We start from the raw sequence: 20,279 nt of genomic DNA on the forward strand, positions 1-20,279 counted from the left end.
AGATTAAGACTGACCTTTTACGGCTATGTCATCTACTTAAGATTCAATAGAAAGCCGTGAACATTACAATTGTGAACATCTTAATATATTTATGCGTCATTTCGATCGAAGTGAGCGATTGATAAATGTAATAAATACACTATTATACACACTAACAAATATAATGTAATTTCATTTATCACCATTCTAATCTGTCATCGCAGATCAGTTGGACATTAGCATTATCGTTGCCTCTCCATGCCTCGCGGCCAGAATTGACACTGGCAACAGCTGTACGCATATCTGAGATCATACCTCCAGGTCCACTGGTAAACACTGCTGTACGACCACGAACGTTCTGCGATAGGAAAGCGGAAATGGCAGCCTCCGAGTTAGGACGTTGACCGTCGCGGAAGTCGGGCAAAGATAATATGTCTGTTGTGGCCTCATCCTTGGTTCCTGCATCCGCGGTGGTGCCCGGAGATGCATCTTCTCGAGTCACGTAGAGCTTGATATCGATATTGTGCGTGCTAGAGGCCAACTTTGCAAGCTCGGCACGGACCCAGTCAACATCATGGCGACGCCGAACACTCCAGACAAGACTGATTTGACGGTTTGCGATGGGAGACTGATTGGCGAGCCAGAGTAGTACAGGAAGAACGTAAGCTATACCAGTGCCCCCAGCGACGCAGAGTACGTTTACGTCTGGGGTCAAATGAGCAGTATGATCTTCACCATACGGGCCCTGGAGGACTACAGACGTTGCTGTATTGCCCTTGACAGCCATTTGTGCGATCTTGCGAGTTTCACCTCCGCGAGCTCGGAAAACGTAGGAATGCTTGACTGTACCATCGACCTCAACAGGCAGACTTAATGGAGTGAAGGGATGAGATTGCCAGACGCTTGACTTGGGGAAGCAAAGATAAAAGTGCTGGCCTGGCTTCCAGGGGTTTTGCGAGTGGACAAAGTCGAGACGGGTGATGTCGCCGAATTGTTCGTCGGGGAACAGGGTGATATCAGCAGATGCGGATTGGAATCCCATACTTCCATCTGGAAGATACTGGTAATGAATAAGCCAGGAGCGGGCAAGGCGAGCGCCGCGGTCGACAAGCCAGATAGCTAGACCAGGGACCATGAACACCTTCAAAGGCTGCCAATGTCCCCAGCAAGCGCCGATGTAAACCATAGCCAGCACGTAATGACTCTTACGGAAGAACTCATAGCCAGTAAGTCGGATACCCCAGGGAGTTGCAAGCAATACAAGCAAGAACAGTATAATCATAGCGACACAGCCCCAGATCATGTAGAGCTGCTTGATCCACTTGTCAGCTACTTCAGGCTGAGGCTGGTAGTGGTGGACCTCAATGACGGTCCAACCGATAGTATGGACAAGGGACTGCAGGAAGATGACCCAACCAAGCCAACGATGGAGGAAGTTGAAGCTCTGATAAGGTAAGCCTGTAAGTAGAGACAGAATAGACTCTCTCGAGGCCAGCATGACGGAAAAAGGTGTCAATGCATAGGCGAGGACACCGAGCCTGTCGGACCAAGAGCCCACCCATGAACGGCGCTGGAAAAGACCTTCATGACCCTTGACAGGTGTAACCCATTCCTTGTACATGATACCTACAAAGGTAAAGATGGCAAGGTAACCACACAATGTGGTCAAAATGATGACTTGTAGGCGGGTTGTGCGGCCGAAGATGAAGCCGAAAGACTCGGGGAGGGTGTAGTGTCGCGTAGTGGCGGAAATGGCATCAGTGAGACGACGGAAGAAGCCCCTTCGGTGGGTGTTTGCCTTGTTTTCCTGGTCGACCGACGACTCAGACGTCTCCTGCGCGGATAGACTGACTTGGGGCACACTGCTGAGGTACCAAAAGTGACGAGCAATAGCCCAGATGATGAGAATGCCACCAATGGTTGCCCATAGAATGCCAGTATAGAGCATACCACGTTTATGACCTCCATAGACGGACTCAAAGTATTCGCATGTTCCAGGGTCACTGGCGCATGGGACTACTCGAGCAGCATATCCCCAGTAGTCGACTACATGGGTTGTGTCGGAGATGTTTTGAGACTGATAGCCTTGTCGCCTTATTAGATGGGAAACAAAAGAAGAAGCGCCGTGATTATCCATAGTGATAGACCCAAGAAGAAGACAGTGAGAAATGACAGGGATTAATACATGGGTGGTGGTAGCTGAGGGGGTAACCAGCAAATTTACAGGAAGGACTTGAAAGCCTTAAGTAGAGATAAATGTCTCCTTACCGACTCTCTGCCAAGACCGATGGCAAAACTAATTCTCCATGTTTTTATCAATAGTATTAAAGTTTCGCATAACAGTCTGTGGTTAATCTCTCGTACTGAGCAGAATATCGGATGTTTTGTCTACAATAGGCTAATCCGAGACAAGGAGATCCATATTGGAGGATACCATTGAGCAAGTTATGATTCGCGTACATCATCTTGGCGAGCAAGTTATGACTTTATCAATGATTTTATTAGTGAGAATAAAAAAACATGGAAACAAAAGTGGAAAGAGAGAAATAAAAAAGGATAGCTGAGTTTAATTTGCTCTGTATTAATTATTGTATTTATATAACTCCTCTAGGTACGCAAGGTGGCCTTGCACAACTGCCATTGTTCGTTTCTTGAACGCCTCTTAATTCTTCTTGTTAGTTCACCCTTATCTATCCGACGCACAACGTCACTAACAAAGATATCCAAGGGTCCAAGGTCTCATAGTTACCTGCTTAAATCAACACAGCGACATTCGTTGTCCGCCACAGCAGCTACGATGGACCACGGTAGCGAGGAGATGGCTGAATGCCAGATGTCGGTACGTTTATCTCCAGTCCATTCTATTTTATTAACTAGTAACTGACACTTGTGACCAACAGATGTTATGGAACTGGAACACCGTCGACTCTTGCTTCATTGCCTCGTCCTGGCAAGTCACAAACAACGGCATGATGGCCGCATCATGCATTGGTGTCGGTCTCCTCGTCGTCCTCCTCGAAGTTCTTCGCTTGATGGGCAAGAAGTACGACATCCACATCGCTCAAGCAATGCGCCGACATGCTACTGTTCTATCGAAATCACACAGTCTGACGTCCGAGAAGAACGATTCTCTTCCTACAAATATGGTCTTGCGAGCATCTCCCCTCCAGCAGATTGTCCGAGCTATTCTCTACGCTGTAACTTTCGGCGTCGCATATTTCGTCATGTTACTCGCTATGTCTTTCAACGGTTACATAATCATCTCTCTTATTATCGGTGCTGGTCTTGGTAAATTCGTCACTGATTGGCCAACTCTTATTGTTGGAGAGCACGGCGAGGGTACGAAAACAACGGAGAATCAGGAGACAACATTTTGTTGCCAGTAGTGTCTCATGGCATTGAAGTCTTCAAGAGATACCGCAAGCAATTCAACTTGATAAGTGTAATTGTTCCTATTGATTCACATATCGTATCCCAGTGGCGGGATTAATTCACGCCATTGGAAAGTAGCTACATAAATAGAAACATTAGAAGCAACATGTTGCTAGCTTCGTTGCTCATACCAAGTACTTTCTCTGCAACTGATACCAGTTTTGCCGCTTTAATCTCGTCCCTCAACTGTCACAAGGTACAGGCTTCCAGTTGTAGAGTTGACATTCGATAGGCAAGCGCCGTGATCAATAAGCCAAACATCAAGACCTGGGATCATAAAGACTTTGAGAGGCTGCAAATGTCCCCAGAATTGTTCACAGAGAGACGCTATTCGACAAACTCTCGTTCAGGTAGCTGACAGACCAAAGGATTCTCATATGCCTGTCGTAGCTTGCCGAGCGAGGTAGATACATGCCATCGCTTCAATGTGGGCTTGATTTATTATCCATCTACGTGATGTATACGGCGACTTTGAAGATAACGTTATACACTAAGATCAAATGTTTTGTTTGACATGGAACGAAGTGACAAAGACTGATTGATCATCTAATAACACCTTTGCAAATACTAAGGTCTGTCGATGTATCTTCTAGAAATATTCCATCCCGAAGAAGCTGATAGTCAGGGTGAACAAATGCCTCGTCTGCGGCCTCGTCGATTTCAGTATCTTTCGGTACTGTAAATCAGGATCCTATGGACCGGTCGAATATTTGTCATACCAGGCAAGTTTAGCATGCAAACTTTAGAGACTCCCAACCATTCCCAATATCGAAACAGTCATGGAGATTGTTCTTTCTCTCAGATGTTCCTTGGCAATTCTCCTTCTTGAATTTAATCACTAAGAAGGAAACAGACAGTAAGTACGGGTATTAACATGTCAGGACAAAAGGAAGATACAACTTACTATAGCAGCCTGACTTCTTTTCCTGCATGCTGACACCAACATCTTTCTTGTTAAGACTCTTGATACAGTGTCCACGGTTGTACCACTTGTTGGATCTTGAAGTCTTGCATTTGGTAGTATCCCAAAACTTGACCCGTACGTCGCTAGCCCGAGACTGAAGGTGTGACTCCAGCCCAGGTACTTCAATTTCAATGGGGTTTCCTAAAGCCGGAGCGGCAAGGAGGGTGAAAGCAGTCAAAGCTGCATTGGTGAAGGTGGTGAAGAGCATGTTGAAGATGTAGGGGTGTTGGTATGATGTAGAGTAGGAGAAGTAAGCAATGGTGGATGAAGATATAGAGACAGCAAGACAGAGGAAGGAAACCGAGTATTTATAGTTTAGTGAAACTATATTTTGATAGTATACAAGTCGCTTGAAGGCATCGCCTTCCTGACCTGGTGTGTGCTATGTTACACTCTGTGCCGCTTGATGCTAAAACAGTAATATGGGGCGATTCCAAATGGCCCCCAAACATTCACACCTTAATAGGCCAGGAATCTTCCGGCTACGCTAAGCATAAAAGTTCCGAGCGGTGATTACCTAAAGGAGTTCCCGGCTGAGACCTTGCATGCTACAAGTTAACACCGCATTGCTGGTCAGACAACTATAACAAATTGTCAAGTCTGGATTTCCTTGGCTGTTTCCACTTCAGCCTGACCACTAACTACTTGGCATAAGCTTAGAGATTTAGCGTTGCTTATTCGTCTGAGATACGAATAAAAACTAGGCTATTCTTCCGGAATACAAACAAAGCCCGGGTATTAATCAAAGACAATTTGGGTTAAATCGCTCACCACAACGAGGTTTTGAGGTATGGTAATTCGGCTCGCATCGCTTAAAGCTCAGACATATCATGCAGCCAACTGACCCAAAACTTCACCTTGGCTGCTTGTGCGTAAGACATCGGCCGTCTACAAGAATGGCGCATACAACGTTTCAACAATGAGGGTCGAAGGCAGGTGTCTTCTACTGAGTATATAGTGCAGAGTGCACATGTTCTAAACGCATAAGATTCCTAATATAAGCCAGCACTTAAGCCCTGAAAAGTTGAAATCATACTATCAAAGAGTATCTGAACCAGAAGAGGATACCAATGAAACCAGGCACCGTCTCCACCACCAACATCAGTTGTGCCATTTCAATCTCGTCCACCAACAGTCATAAGATATAGGCTCCCAGTTGTGGAGTTGACATTTGTAGGGGATCCCAGGTACAAGACATCAGTTCCGCCACTCCTCATCACTGCCTGAAGACGTTGCACCTTCTTCCCAACCGTAGGCTCAAGAGCTGTGTTAGTCCATCCAGCACCACCATCATTCTCAAGCACATAGGCACTAGCTGAAGTTCGACAGTAGTAGATACGTGCACTCGTTCCATCATGTGTGATGCCAACGGTAGCACTAGTCTCACTATCCTGGTAGAGTATCTCCCGCTTCCAAGGATCCTGGGTTCCATACGTGCCAGTGGCACGACGAACTTGCCACGGACCTGCGTTGGATGTCTTGAAGCGATATGCATGCTGAATATGAAGAGATCCATCCTTCTCGTAGAGTGCCATCTTCGCACTTTGGAAGGCAGGGCCTGGTGAGGCATTGATATCGCCGCTGTATGTCTCACCTGACGTCAAGGGCTGATAGACAACATCGGCGCTGTTCTGTGTGATGGGAACCGAGACTGTGGTTCCAGAAGCTGACGTGAAGGCATTTGCCGATGGTTTGTAGCGCACGTAGCTTCCTTGGTGGCGTACAGCAGATGCAGGATACTTGCTCCATTCCCACTGGAGATGAACATCGCCGTCTGAAGAGAAAGCAATATCGTCTGGGTATACTGAGTATCCTTTGTTGTATGCCCAGATAGCAACACGTGACCACGATCCATCATTGGTCGCGTACTTGTAAAAGTAACCACCTTTTGCGTTGTTGTCGTTAGGTGCTTGTCCGCGAATGATCAACCATAAATTGCCATCAGCGTCACGTTTGATGACAGGGTATGTGAACTTGGTAGTTTGATCCGGCATTTCTGAACTAGCATCGACCAAAGTACTGCTGTATGGCGTGGCCGATCGGAAGTACTGCCACGGCTCATTGTGCATGCTGGTGAAGACATGGACATAACCATCGCCATCCACACTGATGCTCGGAGTGTTGTGTCCAAGGTCATCCAAGAAAACAGCACATTCGCCAGCTGAAGTCTTGAGACAGTCGCGGGAGATGGTGCCATCGGAAATGGACCGACGTGCTACCATCACATTGTTGTTGGCTGTGCTTCCACCAGGAGGGTTTCGCAGGTAGGCCAGCCAGTCGTAGCCGCCATATTCGTCCAAGGGATTCCACCAAGCAGCTTGGCTGTTGGCATCTACGGCGGTCGATATGGTGTTGAGACTACCAGGTGTAACTGTAGCATGTACTGTCGAAAGTGCAGCAAGATAGATGAGGGACTTGAGATTCGCCATGTTGATATGCCGGATGGAGTACTGCAGATTCATCCGAAATGGTGGATTTATGAGAGTTTATATGCGAAATTCTCTTCCTTTGCTACGCAGGGTTTATCTCAACGTTCAATGGTGTCTTTGATCGGGATTAATTCCGTTCTGGGGTTCCCCAGTTTCCCCGCGTTCTCGATCCTCTCCCCAGACAGGGGTTGAAGTTCTGGTCTGGGGTTACTCCATGAAGGAACCGCCGTGCCAGGTCGACACAGTCTCGGTACGCTAGGGAACACTAACTATGCAGGGGTCGAGGGCTGATGATGACTTTTTGATGAGGTTGAAAACCGCTGTCGGAAGGGCCGTGTTCTGCGCCTGTCGTCACCGGGGGTTCCGTCCCCTACCGGCTAATATGGGTCAGAAGATTGAGTATCTACATCGCTGCCGGTAAACTCGTGCCCATAACCTGAACTAAAGGAAGCAAGTAATCGCCCAAAAAACTACATGCCCAATGTATGTCGGCCTAGGCAGACTCTTGGACTGTTCATCCCCGCTGTGGTATCCCAACGTTGGGTCGAATTTTCTACCACCTCTGCTCGTTGTACTGCGATTCTAGCATTGAGTTGGCGACGCTACTGAGAAGCATAATATCCTGGCACATAATCGCTCTCCTCAGTACTATTACCTCCAATTTGAGGCAAGTGACTAAGATCCCCTTGAAAGTTGAGGATGCTGTTGTTCAGGGATTCATCAGGCCTGACGCCAGTGTTGAAGTTTGGTATGGCAGTATTTTCTATGCCCAGCATCGGAGCGGAGAAGTACGTCCAGAGATTTAACTCATCAGCGCCGGTCGTGATCTCAGATAAATCGAGCAGTGGCCAGAGTGTTTCTTCTGCCTCCAAGTTTGAGGTACTACTGACATCTTGCGATGCAAGTTCTGTATCTTGTTGCGGATGAGTTCCAGAGTCAGTCCAGCTCCATCCTGCTGGAATGTCTCGCGTATCTGTCACGTCCTGATCTTGACGTATGAGGTTATTGTTGTCATTGCGTACCTGTGTGGCACCTCTGTCAGACACTGCGTTTAAACAAGCTAAACCTGAACCCCGGTCTATAGCCTGACTTTGATCCTGCTGCGATAAATTTCGGAGTCTTTGTACGATAGAACGCCTTTGGCTACGTCGTGTTTCTCTCATGCTTTGTGATGGCCGTGGCTGAGAAACATCTCCTGTGGATCTTGACAGGCCCTTCTCCACAAGATCAACAGTAGCATCGGCCAATTTCGAAAGTACTTCGCGTGCTCGACCGATCCGTTCCCAGCGAGCTCCAAGTCTCTCCAATATGAGTTTCCACTGAAACAGGCTACTCTTAAGTGAGACCCAATCCTCTTGAGCCTTGTTTCTCGCTTCTACATTCTTCCATATGATTAGGATCATCGTGATACCACTCATGAATTGGAAGTGGAGGTCGATCCAAGTAAAGTCCGCGAGGCCTTCACTGATACGTAGGAATGACAGTTGTATGAGGTCTTTTGCGGCCATGTAACAAGATAAAGTCGCAGATGGACTAAGACTTGGTCGTAACAAAGATGGCCGATACAGAATAAGCAAAGCTGTTCTATGCCAATAGCTCCACCAATTGACGTCGTAACCACAAGTGTCAGCAAGAGTTTGAGCGAAGCTATTCCAATCTTTCAGACTTTGTGCCATGTCGTTAGTCCATTGAGACAGTTGGAGCTCTGGCTCTTCCGTATGATCCGTATCCATGACTTCCCGAGTGCTATGAAGCCTATGGACAATTTCGCTTTGCAGGCGTTGCAGGTCAAGCCAGTGTAATGTCTGTCGCCGTGTTGCAGGCGTCAGCGAGCAGCCAGGCAAGTTAATATCCACTGACAGATTGTCAAAGGTAACGGGCCGATTCAGCAGAATATTGAAGGTTCTGTCAAAACTGTACGCAATCCAAAAGAGTCTCCGCTTTATGTCTGCTTCTTCTTCTTTTTCTTCTTTGCGAGTTACAGTCGCACCCACTGAAGAAGACATAGCGATAGTCCTTTCCGAGTGATAACCTAGGTCAATGCACATTCTCATGCATAGACCTGATATATACCAGACAGGAGCGGGAGCGGAGTCCACTATCGACAGTAACAAGAGTAGCAGTAGACACTGAAGAGATTGTACATTCTTCGTCTGCATGATGTGGCTCACATCAGTCATGGCGTTGGCAGTGAACCCTTTTGACAGTTCATGGCTTTCTTCATGATCCCCTGCCATGGACATGAGGGGAATCGCAAGTACCATGTTGATCATGAAACGCACCCGTACATCAGCAGGCGACAGATTAGAAATATCGCTTCTGCGACCATGATGGTCGTAGAATTGTGACATGGTATCCTCGAATTGTTGCTGGTTGAGAATCGGATACTGAACTTGATAACAATTGAAGAATGTGTCTTTGAGGTTATTGGCCAACTCTCGTGGGGGTAATCCAACCCTTGGGTCATTCTTCTGTGGCTCTCGAGGTGTGGGTCGCGCTTCTGCAGAGTCTGATGGCGTTTCGAGATTTGAGTAATCCTGTTGGGCGCACTCGAGCGCTGATCGAACCAAGTGGATTCCTGGATGATGTCAGGAATGGATACCAAGACGAGAGAGGCTGCTTTACCACTTGAAGATCCGACAAAATTAGGTTGCTCTTCAACATTCCCAGTGAAAATCGGTGTGGAGTCATGGCCAGATTGCAGGTTCGAAATGGCTGGTGATGTTTCGGTCCTTGTATTCTCAACATCATGAATCTGTGCCTCCAAGCCCATGAGCTCTCTCTCAAGTTCATGAATGAAACTTCTCAGGTGAACTTTGCCTGAACGCCCATCGGTATATTCGCAGATCGACCCTGAGTTTTGACATGGTTGGCATGCTGGGATTTCTACGCTGATGTTAGTCGGTATAACACAGTATCAAGTCTCGATGAGTACCCGTATCGCATCGTGCCTTTCGCTTTCTACAGCGATTGCAGGCATTGATTGTCTGTCGACGACCCTACGGTCAGATGTATCATTTGAGGAGAAGGCTTGGGCGTACAAAACATTGAAGATCCATGTCTAGATGAAGTGCTAGACGAGGGATAGTAGTAGACTGGTAGATGTGGGTTTCCTTCCATTAAAGAAAGCTTAGTAAATGAAAATTATAAGTTTTATTGAACATTAACAAATTGATTCGTGAATATTGTGATGTTGTTTAGTCGGAGTATTGCCAGGTTGATCACGTCTGCAGAAATGCGGAGACAGTTGATGGAACTTATTCCGCATATTCGCTTAACGCTATTAAGGTATAGCGTTATTAGCAGGCTCGTCGATCGTTGCCTAAAGAGACTTAGAAGAAGGTCTTCACTATTGGTTGGGTCAGAAATGATTTTCGCTTAGTGCATCCTCCCTCAATCAATTAGCATTACAACGAGCCACAGGGTAGAAGAAACAGTTCCATTAAGTAGAATTTATTTTCCACATCAACTCTTAAAATCTCTTAATAAATTACCAAGATTAAATTTTAATATCTCTAGCCTTAAACAATCTCATGACACAGATTTAAATTACTTCAAGAGGTACAGTTTGCTCCTTGAACTATCAATCTACTAAGTTGACAAGATTTCCTCGAAGCCAATGCCAAACCACAACGACCATTCAATACCCAGTACGCTCATCCTCTGTCCCATAACCAAGACCTTCTCCACAGCACTACTTGGAACTCATTGTTTTGAGTGAATCAGATCGGCCTCCGGAAGGGGCTTTAGCTATCCTATCGATTTTAACATCGATCATAGTAGGGCCTTGCCTGGACAGGGCCTTTTCCAGAAGTTCCTCAAGCTCGTTCCCTGACGTAGCAGTGTATCCCTTACAACCTAAAGCTTGCGCATATTGAGCAAAATCAACAGATGTGATATCACAACAGGGCGGAGTATTGTCATATGTGGACAGGATCTGGTGACACATGTTGTATCTGCTGTCATTCATGACCAACCAAATAACAGAAGACTGATACTGGACGGCACTGCTGACTTCTGACTGCATGAGCATAGCTCCGTCGCCAACTATAGCAACAGCCGTGGTTCCGCTCAAACCGACCCCGACGGCGCCACAAGAACCGTGCCCCATTGCTGCAATATCAAGAGACAGGCGGTATTGACGTGGTTGTGTAAACTTGAGATAATGAGTCGCCCAACAAAGACTGTTTCCCACGTCTGCGAGAACACAGCAACTGTGCTTGTTGATAGCTATACTCTGCACGACAGACATAACAGTGACTGGGTGGACAAGAAAGGGATCTTTGGCTTGAATTCGTGGAATAAGCGGCAGCGGCAACTCTTTGCAGCACTTGCTGGGTCTGCTTGTGACCATCATATTAAGGAACTTGTCAATGTTCGCCTTGATAATAGTTGAGTTGGATGGCACGTTCCGATATACCTCTGATCGCGATAGATTGACACAAACAAGTTTGGTCTTGGACCACTTCATTTGCATATGGAGTGAGCTGAGCTCCCCAAGTCTAGTCCCAAGCACCAGCGCCCCATCGTAGATACCATCAACAGTTTGGCTCGAAATTGTAGAGCCAAGACCACTCACACCCAAGAACATGTCATGGTTCTCTGGAAATATCCCTTTGGCACGAGGTGTGCATATGACAGGCATACCGTACTCCTCACTCAATTGGCAAACAAGCTTGGATGCTCGTCGAGTTCCGTAGCCTATCCAGAGGACCCATTTCCCAATTCGAAGCCTCTCAGAGAGCGCCTGTGCCTGCTTCGAAAGGTACGTATAGTCTTCAACGGCAGCCAATCCATGGTGAGGTAAAATTGGAGGCATAACTTCTTGGCTCTTGAACAACACCGGCGACTCTTGTACGTCGAGGGCTAAGAAGATCCCAAGAACGAATCCTGAAGGATTTTCAGAAAGTTCAAGAAGGAGGCCTCGCATTTTAAGCAGGTCGTCTGCGTTCCTGACGATGATGGAGTGGCTGAGTGGATAATTGATCTGTTTCCCGACAAGACGGTCAACCATCGCTGGTGTTGTTTCTTGAACTCTGTAGGGCCCTTTGCTGTCTTCTGCTGTGATAGCTGAGAGGAAGACAAGTCGGGCACCACCCGCCCTAGCACTTTGAAGGCCTGAGACGGAGTTTGAGATGCCTGGCCCACTAGTAGCAAAAGCGATGGTGATCTTGTCAGTGTACAAAGAAGCCTCCATCGCTGCAAAGACTGCTCCAGTCTCGTGCCGGAAGTGGTAGACAGCGATGTCTGAGCTAGCGATTGATTTCCAAAGCGGGAAAATGTAGCCGCCGGATACCCCGAATGCTTTCTCGCAGCCTGCTTGAACCAGAATCTGAGTGATTTCTTGGGAGTAAGTTGCCATGATTTCGGTAGGTAGCTTAGAGACGATAAAAGTGGTAGATAAATGAATAGATGTAAAGTCAACTTGGATGTTGATAGCTATACAATTCCGGCAGAGTAGCGGTTAGTTGTCTGACTTTATATTGACGAACCTATAGATATAGGAACTTGGTCATTCCAGAAAGCAGTCAACCATCGAAGAAGGAGAATCTCCTGGGAAAGGAAAGTTGTTGCTAACCACCATCATTGAGAGCAGGATTTGCAAGTACTCGAATAAAGCTGACACTATTTCACAGACTGGAATGATTACAAAATGCAAGATAGCAGGTTTGTGTTTCTAAGCTCACAAGAAAAAAGTCATTACTGTCTCTGTAACCTCTCCGAGCGGTTAGATTCCTCAAAAAAAAAAAAAAAACCGATGCTTCGCCAGATCTCGATCCTTGTTTCAATCATTTCTTCATCGCCTTCTACAATACAGCAAATCTTAAGAGAAAATAGCGTCAGCCGGAGCAAATGGACCTTACGCTTCACTCCTGCACCCGACTGTCCATTAGAGACACGGAATCAATGCATTCCGAATTGTTGTATGTCTTGCCATACCGGATTTCCAGCGGTTGAAACTGCCAAGACTTGCAAGAATGAGTCGGAGGATTTAATACGGAAGTGTCAGTTGTGGCGTATTATACCCCAAAGTAACTCATTTCTATTTACTTGGTTAATCCAATTAACATCCAGCATACATCGTGCCGTGCGCCAGGTTCCACCTCCATCCCAATAAGCGGCACGAATGCGTCTTCAGCCCTTGGTGATTACAATTCCCGGTTTGGCGGAATTGCGTCACCCGGTACGTGTGCTAAAGGTGTTGGTGGGCCGTATCCAGATGCCAGTCTGTCGGGTTACTGTTCCTAAAATAGAAGTTGTTAAGATTGGTTCCGGACGTTTTCCTGGCGAAGAATGTTCGTGCGTTCCATGGAAAGTGAAGTTCTGCTCTTAAAATCGTTTCATCGGCGATGTCACTCAATGAGAACGACCGCAAGTGACTAGACAGAAAAACTAACAATAAAAGCAGTAGGGATCTTGATTCCTTAGGTGTACATGTCCCCCCATAGTCCTTCTTTCATGAGCCAATCCAGTCTCCGAAGTGCGTCTCTTCCAATATGGCTGTCAACACGTTGTTCCAGTTCTCCATCGTCAGCGCCTTTATGGAGGGACTCGGCGACGAAGAATTAACTGTCGAAGATCTCAAAGCTAAGGGAGATCATGGCATCGGTACATTCCAACAGCTGGACGGTGAAATGGTCATGCTGGACGGACGCGTCTTCCAGATCACTGCCAATGGTACTGTACGGATCAAAGAAGACAGTGCTATTCTTCCTTTCGCACAGGCGACCAGATTTCACCCGACAATCGTTCGAGACATAGGCCCTTTGAGTCTCGTTGTCCTACCTGGCGAGTTGGCCAATGCCCATCCTCAAGCTACCAATCTCTTCTTGTCTTTCAAAATCGTCGGTATCTTCCAAGAGATTACACTGCGAGCAATACCGCAACAACAGTACCCTGGACAGAAAGGATCTGACCTTCTGAAAACGCAGAGTTCGACAACAATCAACAATATAGACGGTGTTGCATTTGGGTTCAGGTCCCCGCAATATACCATGCACGGGTTATCTGTACCCGGGATACACTTGCACTTTGTCTCTTCTAATGAGAAGTTTGGAGGTCATGTATCTGGATTTGAACTAGTCAAGGGGACTATCAGCAGTGCCTGTATTACTGATGTTAATCTTAAGCTACCTACATCGGTAACTTTTAACAATGCACGTCTCGATACACCTTCGATTATGAAGAACTTATGTTAGATTATGTACTTAGTACTTTATTAAAGTGCTCTAGGGGACAATCTAAATTGCTCACATGATTGTTGGGATTTGAACTTTATGTATCAGTAACCTTGAATAAATCGTGTCGTAATGATACGGGTTATCTTATGCGAAGTTCTTTAAACCCAATAAATTGAATAGTAGATATTTTATCTCCGTAACAAGCTTTTGGTCAAAGTAGAGCAGGTTCGGATGCACGTTACTTGCTCCGCACTGGAAAAAGAAATCGTCCTCGATAGAAGAAAAACAAAACCCGTAAGTATTAGGCATTACGAGCTATCCTATCACTTCCAAAAACTGCAGTCACCAGTGAAAATACGTAATAATAGATGAATAGTATGGACTGGTCTCTAATACAAGTAGACAAGATACAGATAGTGTCAGTTTGGAGAAGAATCCCGCATTACTTAAATCCAGCACCACTCAAACGTCCTTGTTACGTGCCTCGATATGTTCCTCTTCCCCACCAAGCATCTGTTTAGGCGTAGCGACTTCCTCCGAATGAACATTGAGCGATCCGAAATGCGAATCAAGCTCCTCCAACGTCTTATTCTTTGTTTCGGGGTAGCATGAATAGACAAGAATCGCAGAGAAGACATTGAAGGACATGAAGATGAAATAAACACGCGGACCAATGCGAGAGACAGCAACAGGCCAGACTTGACCCACGATGATGGAGCCGAGAGATGCACCAGAGGAGGAAATACCAAGACCTTTGGAACGACAATTTGCTGGGAAGATCTCGGATGCGTAGATCCATGCGCACGGTCCGAAACCCATGCTGTCTGTTGGAGAGACTCGTTAGTATATATATCTCATTGGGGCACTGAATCGACAGCTTACATCCAACTGTGAAGAAAAAGATGAAAAAGATGTTGACGTAGTTGGCGTGTGAGTTTGTTTGACCGGGATAAGCGAGTTGTAGAGCGCCATTGATCTGCCAGTGTCAGTGATAAATGTTCCCGAGAAGAAAATCACAACTTACCATCAAACAAAAAGCCATGATTATGGCACCAACTCCAAGTGAGTGTCTTCGACCAAGCTTATCAATAAAAAACATGGCAGCAACAGTACAGGCAACTTGAACAGTTCCATCAATACCAGAAGCAAGTAGACTCAACTCCTCCGAGGTACCAGCAGCAATAAAATTTGTTGGTAGGTAATATCTGATACCAGCAGCACCACTCATTTGCTGAAGAAACGCGAGTGACCACGCACGCCAGAGTCGCGACCACAATGGCTTCTGCTGGACGAAAACTCGTGCAGATGTGATGGAGTTTTCTTGATGCCAGAGAATGTTGGCGCGGATCTCATCAAGCTCGGGTCGGACTTCGTCTTCGGACAGGCCACGTAATTTGGAGAGTGATTGACTTGCAGCTTCAATCTGATCTGACTCAACAAGCCATCGAGGACTAACACACATTTAGATGAGTATTGGAGATTGTAACTGTATGGGTTTCGGACATACCTCTCGGGAATTAAAGGAACACCAATCAAGAAGAGAATAGCGGGAACAAATTGCATGGCATTGGATAGACGCCACTCGAGATCAACACCGTTACCAGTTTTCCAGAAGGAGTATCCATATCCAACCCAGAACGCGATCGATATACTAGTATAATTAGAATCATATGATAATGGCTTCTGAAAATTGAAAGCTGACTCACCCTGACACAATACCGACCTGGTTCGCAGCAACGTAAAGTCCACGATTCTTGGCAGGCGAGATCTCGCTGAGGTAGAGCGGGACGGATGTAGAGACCACACCAGTACCAAGACCTGCAACGATTCTTCCAACCACCATCATAGCAAGGTGAACTGAACCGGTTTGTATGGCAGCGCCTACACAGAGAAGGCATACACCTCCAAAACCTGCCCAGCGTCGACCGTAGCGATTGTTCAAGGGACCTGCGAAAAATGCAAAGCCAACGAATTGACCTGCGTAGAAGATGGAAGTGATGAGTCCTTTGTCGCTTGAGGAAGGATGATCGAGAGCTTTGTTGAAGCCGGGAGATACATAGATAGTGCTCAAGATGCCAATGTCATAACTGGTATTTGTTAGTGATCTGGTTAACATGGTACTTGTAAACTTCTTACCCCCAAAAGATTGATCCCATTGAGATGACGACGATGCTGAAGAACAGCCATGCGCTCATCTTGGGCTGTGGTGTTCCCACAACTGTGGCCATTGTAATGATGTTCTTCTCAAATGATCTATTAGAATGATAGAATGGTTGTGCTTGAGATTCCCCACAAAGTATCCGGGGAAGTTATCATTTTTAACCTTATCAACACGGTTGTGATCTGATCTGGGGAAGCGCGGAGATGGAGGTTTGGTGGAGAGGCTAGGCTACTGGAACGATTCCGCTATGTGGGTATTCAATAGTTTGAAAGAGGGGATGGACGGAACCCCCGCTGCCCACTGTAATCCTTTGCGGCGGTTCCGTCTCACGCGGCTGAAGGGAGGGATGAATCAGCTACTGATGGTACGACTTGTTTAGCATGAGGCGATTGTGTGAACGTGACCCTTGACTATTTGAGGCTTGATCCCAATTGTCTGGCAGCAGCAAATCAAGTAGTCACATCATTTGTTATTGAGCCGAGATGCGTCTGGATAGCGTCAAATTCGACGCCAGCGGTGCCCGCTCGACACCAGACCTGGTCAAGCATGTTTCCTCCACCCGTTTAACACCCAGCCTTAGTGTCCATACCTTTGCTGTCGAAGCCAATCATTCCTTCAATCGGAGCTTCCGCCCTGGCCAACACTTGACTCTTCAATTGCCCCCAGATCTTGATCCCGTGTCTGGACCCCAGAACCTTTCAGAAGAGGACAGACGCCTGTCCTTTACCCCATACCATGTCGGATACGCAGATAATGGAGTGATCGAGAGCATCTCGCTTATGGCTCGGAATGGACGTGTCACGGGTTTACTTGGGTTACCTCGTCCACACTCTCCATTGGTTGCAACAATTGAGCAAGCTGCCGGTGGATTCCCACCTGCTATACTTGACAGTGACAAAAGACTTATCTGTATTGCTGGGGGCACTGGCATTGCCCCGTTTATCGCTATGGCGGTGGCAAAGAACCGGAGGAGCAACCCTGAGGACGGGGAGAGAAAGCCCGTTCTACTGTGCAGCATTCGCGGCAATGACTTTGGCACCATCGAGTATTTACTGACGCATCAGTTACTCCATCCAAGAGATTGGAGTATGGTGCGAATATTTATCACAAATGGGGAAGAAGAGGATGATATGATTGATGGTAAATCGTCTCAATGGTGGCACGAACGATTGAAGGGACTCTCGCAAAACGTTTGTGGTGATAGTGGCTTTTGTCTTCGCAGAATGGAGCTACGAGATCTTGAACCTATTATGGATGGAACGGATGACCCGGTGTTATTTTGTGGAAGCAAGCAGTTGGAATGGCAAGTCAAGATGTGGCTACTTGGGACACGGGATGTTCATTGTACAGAGAGATAGTTTGATGTAATCAATTTTTCAATAGTATAAGATAAATCTATTCGTATACGCGGACTTCGAAGATTCCACCAAGAACATTCTTACCCCCATTCAGCTCTAGGATCTCTACTCCAAGATCTGTCAACCTCCTGCTTGAGTCAAGGACCACCTCACGTCGCGACATGTGATTCTCATCTTCGACGTATAGTTCTCGTTCACCGTCAGAAAGGTCCAGCAGGCGCCATTTCTTAACACAGAATGGAATAGCTCTCTCTGGATGGCCTCGTAAGACGGATTCGAGGGCGTGATCATAGTCTGTATCGAAGCATACAACCACTTTGCTAACTTCAACCGGATTGGACCAATTGACTCTGAGCAGCTTTCTTCCAGACGTATCTACGCCAGGAACCCAGCAGTTAGTTCTCTTGGTCGGACGAGGAACACCATTGCGGATGTTCTCAACACCCCATGCCTTAAGTGGTGGCTCTAAACCCAAAGCAAGGTTATGGCCCATCGGTCTCCTAACAGGTGTCCATCGCTCGAATTCATCAACGCCAACATCACTCGGTGGACTTTGTGTGCACTCGTGCTCAACTGTCATGAGAGCCGAAATGCGGGTCTTGCTTGTACAAAGTGCGACAGCCTCATTCTGGATAAAAGCGAGGAAGACATATTGCGTTTGAGGGTTCTCCATCTCGAAGTCAATGACAATATCGTTGGCACCTGGATTGAGAGAGAACTTCTTCTCGACCAAGATAACCTCGGGTGTATAGTTGTAAGGTTTCTGGGACCCCCGAAGCTGGACGGTCAGCTCAGTAGCTACGACTGATATGGCAGTGATCGAAAACTTGGGGACTGGTCCCTGCGACATGGGCAGCATTTGTGCAAGGCTTCTGACCAAGACTTTGGGCGGGCCATCCGCTGGGAGTTTTGAGAGTTCAAAAGTGGACGATCCTTCGATCTTTGAAGCTGAACGGACAAGATCTTTCGAGTCCTCAAGCTTATATCCTGGAATGAACTGCCCAAAGCGCATGAGCTCCAGTTGGAAATTCTTCATTTCAGCCTTCTGGAGTAGGTGCAAAGGATCAAGGGCTTTCTTCTTGCATAGTGATGCTGCAATTCCTAAAGCGTTGGCGTTGGCTCCACACGTTGCCATCACTCGTGTAGAGGCGAAGGCAACATGAGATGCTGAGATGATGCGACCTCCATACATGAGATTCGGTATTTCAGAGCAAATCATAGAGGAAAACGCAATCTGGTAGACACCTGGGTATATGTTAGTTACCTGTAGTCTCTTGGGTACCTAACAAACTCACCTTTGGAGTGCCATTGGGTGCAGCCATCCACTTCAGAAAAGACACCGTCTGCAGGGTGTAGGTCGAGTGACCAGCCACCAAAAGAGACTGCATCAGAATGAAATCTCTGCTCCACTACATCCTGCTGAATCATCATCTTGGGGCCCACTGGAAAGGTTAGCATCAGACGAGTTGACACGGGTAGAAATACTGACCGAATCTCCTACTTTCTCTCTTTCCAGGGATAGTGCCAACCCACTCAAGTGTCAGATTTTCCGCCTCAGGGAAGCGACCCGAGTTCTTGAAGTAGTCCCAAACACCATAAACAACCTTCCACAGTTCCCACTTGATCTCCTCAGTGTCGTGAATGGTATCAAGTCTACCACCATACTCGATCCACCAAAGATTGCAGCCCATCTCCTTGGTGCTGAAGCTTTTGAACCGAGGGATTTCTGCCTCGACATCTTTGAGAGCGTAAGATGGAGCAACGAACTTGACAGGCTTACCGACATCTTTTGTGTAAAAGTAAATGGAGTGACCCAGTAGGTGACCATACTCTGAAGACGGGGCAAAGAGCTCTCCGAACTCGTCACGTTTCTCGGCGCCAATTCTGAATGGAGCTCCAGCTAGGAAAGAGAGTGTACCGTCACCTGTACAGTCGATAAACTGCTCAGCCCGGATATTGAACTTAAGTGATGATTGAGAAGCGAACGCGTTGACAGAGCTGATGCGTTCGCCATCCTTCTCGCACCCAACCAGTGCGGTGTTCAAGAATAGCTGAATATTAGGCTCAAGCCGGACCTTTTCTAGCAGAATAGTGTCCAGAATGAGAGGGTTGCCTTCAGGATTTCGATAAAGATTTTCCAAGAGTATCTCATCAACAAGACCACCCTCTCTAGCGTAGCGGTTATTATTGAACATGTGTGAAGTAGCTCCGAGGATCCACAACCGAACTTCGCTTGATGCATTACCTCCCAGGACAGGGCGGTCTTGGATGAGGATGACTTTGACATCGTTCCTTGCTGCAGAAATTGCCGCAATGGTACCAGCAAAGCCGCCACCACATACACAAAGATCTGCATCTAAGTTGCGGACTTGGAAGTCGCGACTTGAAGCTGCTGGTTCTCGGCGAAGAACCGGGTCGTGGGATACTCTTGCAGGGGCCATGTTTGTATATTGTGACAAGGGTTATTTGTCAAGTGAATAATAAGAGAGGGAACTGAGAACTTCTTTTCTAACGCTACCATTCTGCAAAGACACTCGATGTTTTAAATCTAGTAGTTATTGACATTGCTCAATCACATGATACATTCTTCCAAGAACTGGTACCGATTCTCATATCCGACACAGACGGAACCGCCGTTGGACTCGGTGCTGATTACCCCGGACCTAGGACGGGCTAGCACAACTGCCTATTTAGACCACGACGACCCACAAATTGCCGCGGAATGTAAGCCGTCGGCGGTTCCGTCACTTCTCGTGTTTCCCCGCATAGCTACTC

At 46.9% G+C, this 20,279-nt stretch overlaps 10 protein-coding genes across 10 annotated transcripts; 3 read left to right on the forward strand and 7 right to left on the reverse strand.

Moving 5' to 3' along the window:
- Window positions 1-178: 178 nt before the first annotated feature.
- On the reverse strand, window positions 179-2,116 carry FSST1_010236 (ferric reductase family protein; the record flags this gene model as incomplete). The annotated part of the gene is made up of 1 exon (XM_083233247.1): window positions 179-2,116. The coding sequence occupies one exon, from the start codon at window positions 2,114-2,116 to the stop codon at window positions 179-181; it is 1,938 nt and encodes a 645-aa protein (XP_083079932.1).
- A 660-nt stretch (window positions 2,117-2,776) lies between these two features.
- Window positions 2,777-3,365, forward strand: FSST1_010237 (copper transporter family protein; the record flags this gene model as incomplete). The annotated part of the gene is made up of 2 exons (XM_083233248.1): window positions 2,777-2,818; window positions 2,880-3,365. The coding sequence occupies 2 exons, from the start codon at window positions 2,777-2,779 to the stop codon at window positions 3,363-3,365; spliced, it is 528 nt and encodes a 175-aa protein (XP_083079933.1).
- Window positions 3,366-4,139: 774 nt separating this feature from the next.
- On the reverse strand, window positions 4,140-4,583 carry FSST1_010238 (uncharacterized protein; the record flags this gene model as incomplete). The annotated part of the gene is made up of 2 exons (XM_083233249.1): window positions 4,140-4,249; window positions 4,316-4,583. 2 exons carry the CDS (start codon window positions 4,581-4,583, stop codon window positions 4,140-4,142), a joined length of 378 nt encoding a protein of 125 aa, XP_083079934.1.
- Window positions 4,584-5,490: 907 nt separating this feature from the next.
- On the reverse strand, window positions 5,491-6,804 carry FSST1_010239 (uncharacterized protein; the record flags this gene model as incomplete). The annotated part of the gene is made up of 1 exon (XM_083233250.1): window positions 5,491-6,804. The coding sequence occupies one exon, from the start codon at window positions 6,802-6,804 to the stop codon at window positions 5,491-5,493; it is 1,314 nt and encodes a 437-aa protein (XP_083079935.1).
- Window positions 6,805-7,406: 602 nt separating this feature from the next.
- On the reverse strand, window positions 7,407-9,863 carry FSST1_010240 (transcription factor domain-containing protein; the record flags this gene model as incomplete). Its single annotated transcript, XM_083233251.1, has 4 exons — window positions 7,407-9,382; window positions 9,430-9,690; window positions 9,740-9,803; window positions 9,846-9,863. The coding sequence occupies 4 exons, from the start codon at window positions 9,861-9,863 to the stop codon at window positions 7,407-7,409; spliced, it is 2,319 nt and encodes a 772-aa protein (XP_083079936.1).
- Window positions 9,864-10,498: 635 nt separating this feature from the next.
- On the reverse strand, window positions 10,499-12,166 carry FSST1_010241 (thiamine diphosphate-binding protein; the record flags this gene model as incomplete). The annotated part of the gene is made up of 1 exon (XM_083233253.1): window positions 10,499-12,166. The coding sequence occupies one exon, from the start codon at window positions 12,164-12,166 to the stop codon at window positions 10,499-10,501; it is 1,668 nt and encodes a 555-aa protein (XP_083079937.1).
- A 1,135-nt stretch (window positions 12,167-13,301) lies between these two features.
- On the forward strand, window positions 13,302-14,003 carry FSST1_010242 (uncharacterized protein; the record flags this gene model as incomplete). The annotated part of the gene is made up of 1 exon (XM_083233254.1): window positions 13,302-14,003. The coding sequence occupies one exon, from the start codon at window positions 13,302-13,304 to the stop codon at window positions 14,001-14,003; it is 702 nt and encodes a 233-aa protein (XP_083079938.1).
- A 444-nt stretch (window positions 14,004-14,447) lies between these two features.
- Window positions 14,448-16,213, reverse strand: FSST1_010243 (sugar porter family MFS transporter; the record flags this gene model as incomplete). The annotated part of the gene is made up of 6 exons (XM_083233255.1): window positions 14,448-14,809; window positions 14,868-14,961; window positions 15,010-15,436; window positions 15,493-15,636; window positions 15,692-16,072; window positions 16,122-16,213. The coding sequence occupies 6 exons, from the start codon at window positions 16,211-16,213 to the stop codon at window positions 14,448-14,450; spliced, it is 1,500 nt and encodes a 499-aa protein (XP_083079939.1).
- A 415-nt stretch (window positions 16,214-16,628) lies between these two features.
- Window positions 16,629-17,504, forward strand: FSST1_010244 (uncharacterized protein; the record flags this gene model as incomplete). The annotated part of the gene is made up of 1 exon (XM_083233256.1): window positions 16,629-17,504. One exon carries the CDS (start codon window positions 16,629-16,631, stop codon window positions 17,502-17,504), a length of 876 nt encoding a protein of 291 aa, XP_083079940.1.
- A 37-nt stretch (window positions 17,505-17,541) lies between these two features.
- Window positions 17,542-19,945, reverse strand: FSST1_010245 (FAD-dependent oxidoreductase; the record flags this gene model as incomplete). Its single annotated transcript, XM_083233257.1, has 3 exons — window positions 17,542-18,749; window positions 18,800-18,946; window positions 18,994-19,945. 3 exons carry the CDS (start codon window positions 19,943-19,945, stop codon window positions 17,542-17,544), a joined length of 2,307 nt encoding a protein of 768 aa, XP_083079941.1.
- Window positions 19,946-20,279: the final 334 nt, after the last annotated feature.

The sequence above is a fragment of the Fusarium sambucinum genome, chromosome III (assembly GCF_050947815.1).
Source record: "Fusarium sambucinum isolate potato_lamoka chromosome III, whole genome shotgun sequence".
Taxonomy (NCBI): Eukaryota; Fungi; Ascomycota; class Sordariomycetes; order Hypocreales; family Nectriaceae; genus Fusarium; species Fusarium sambucinum.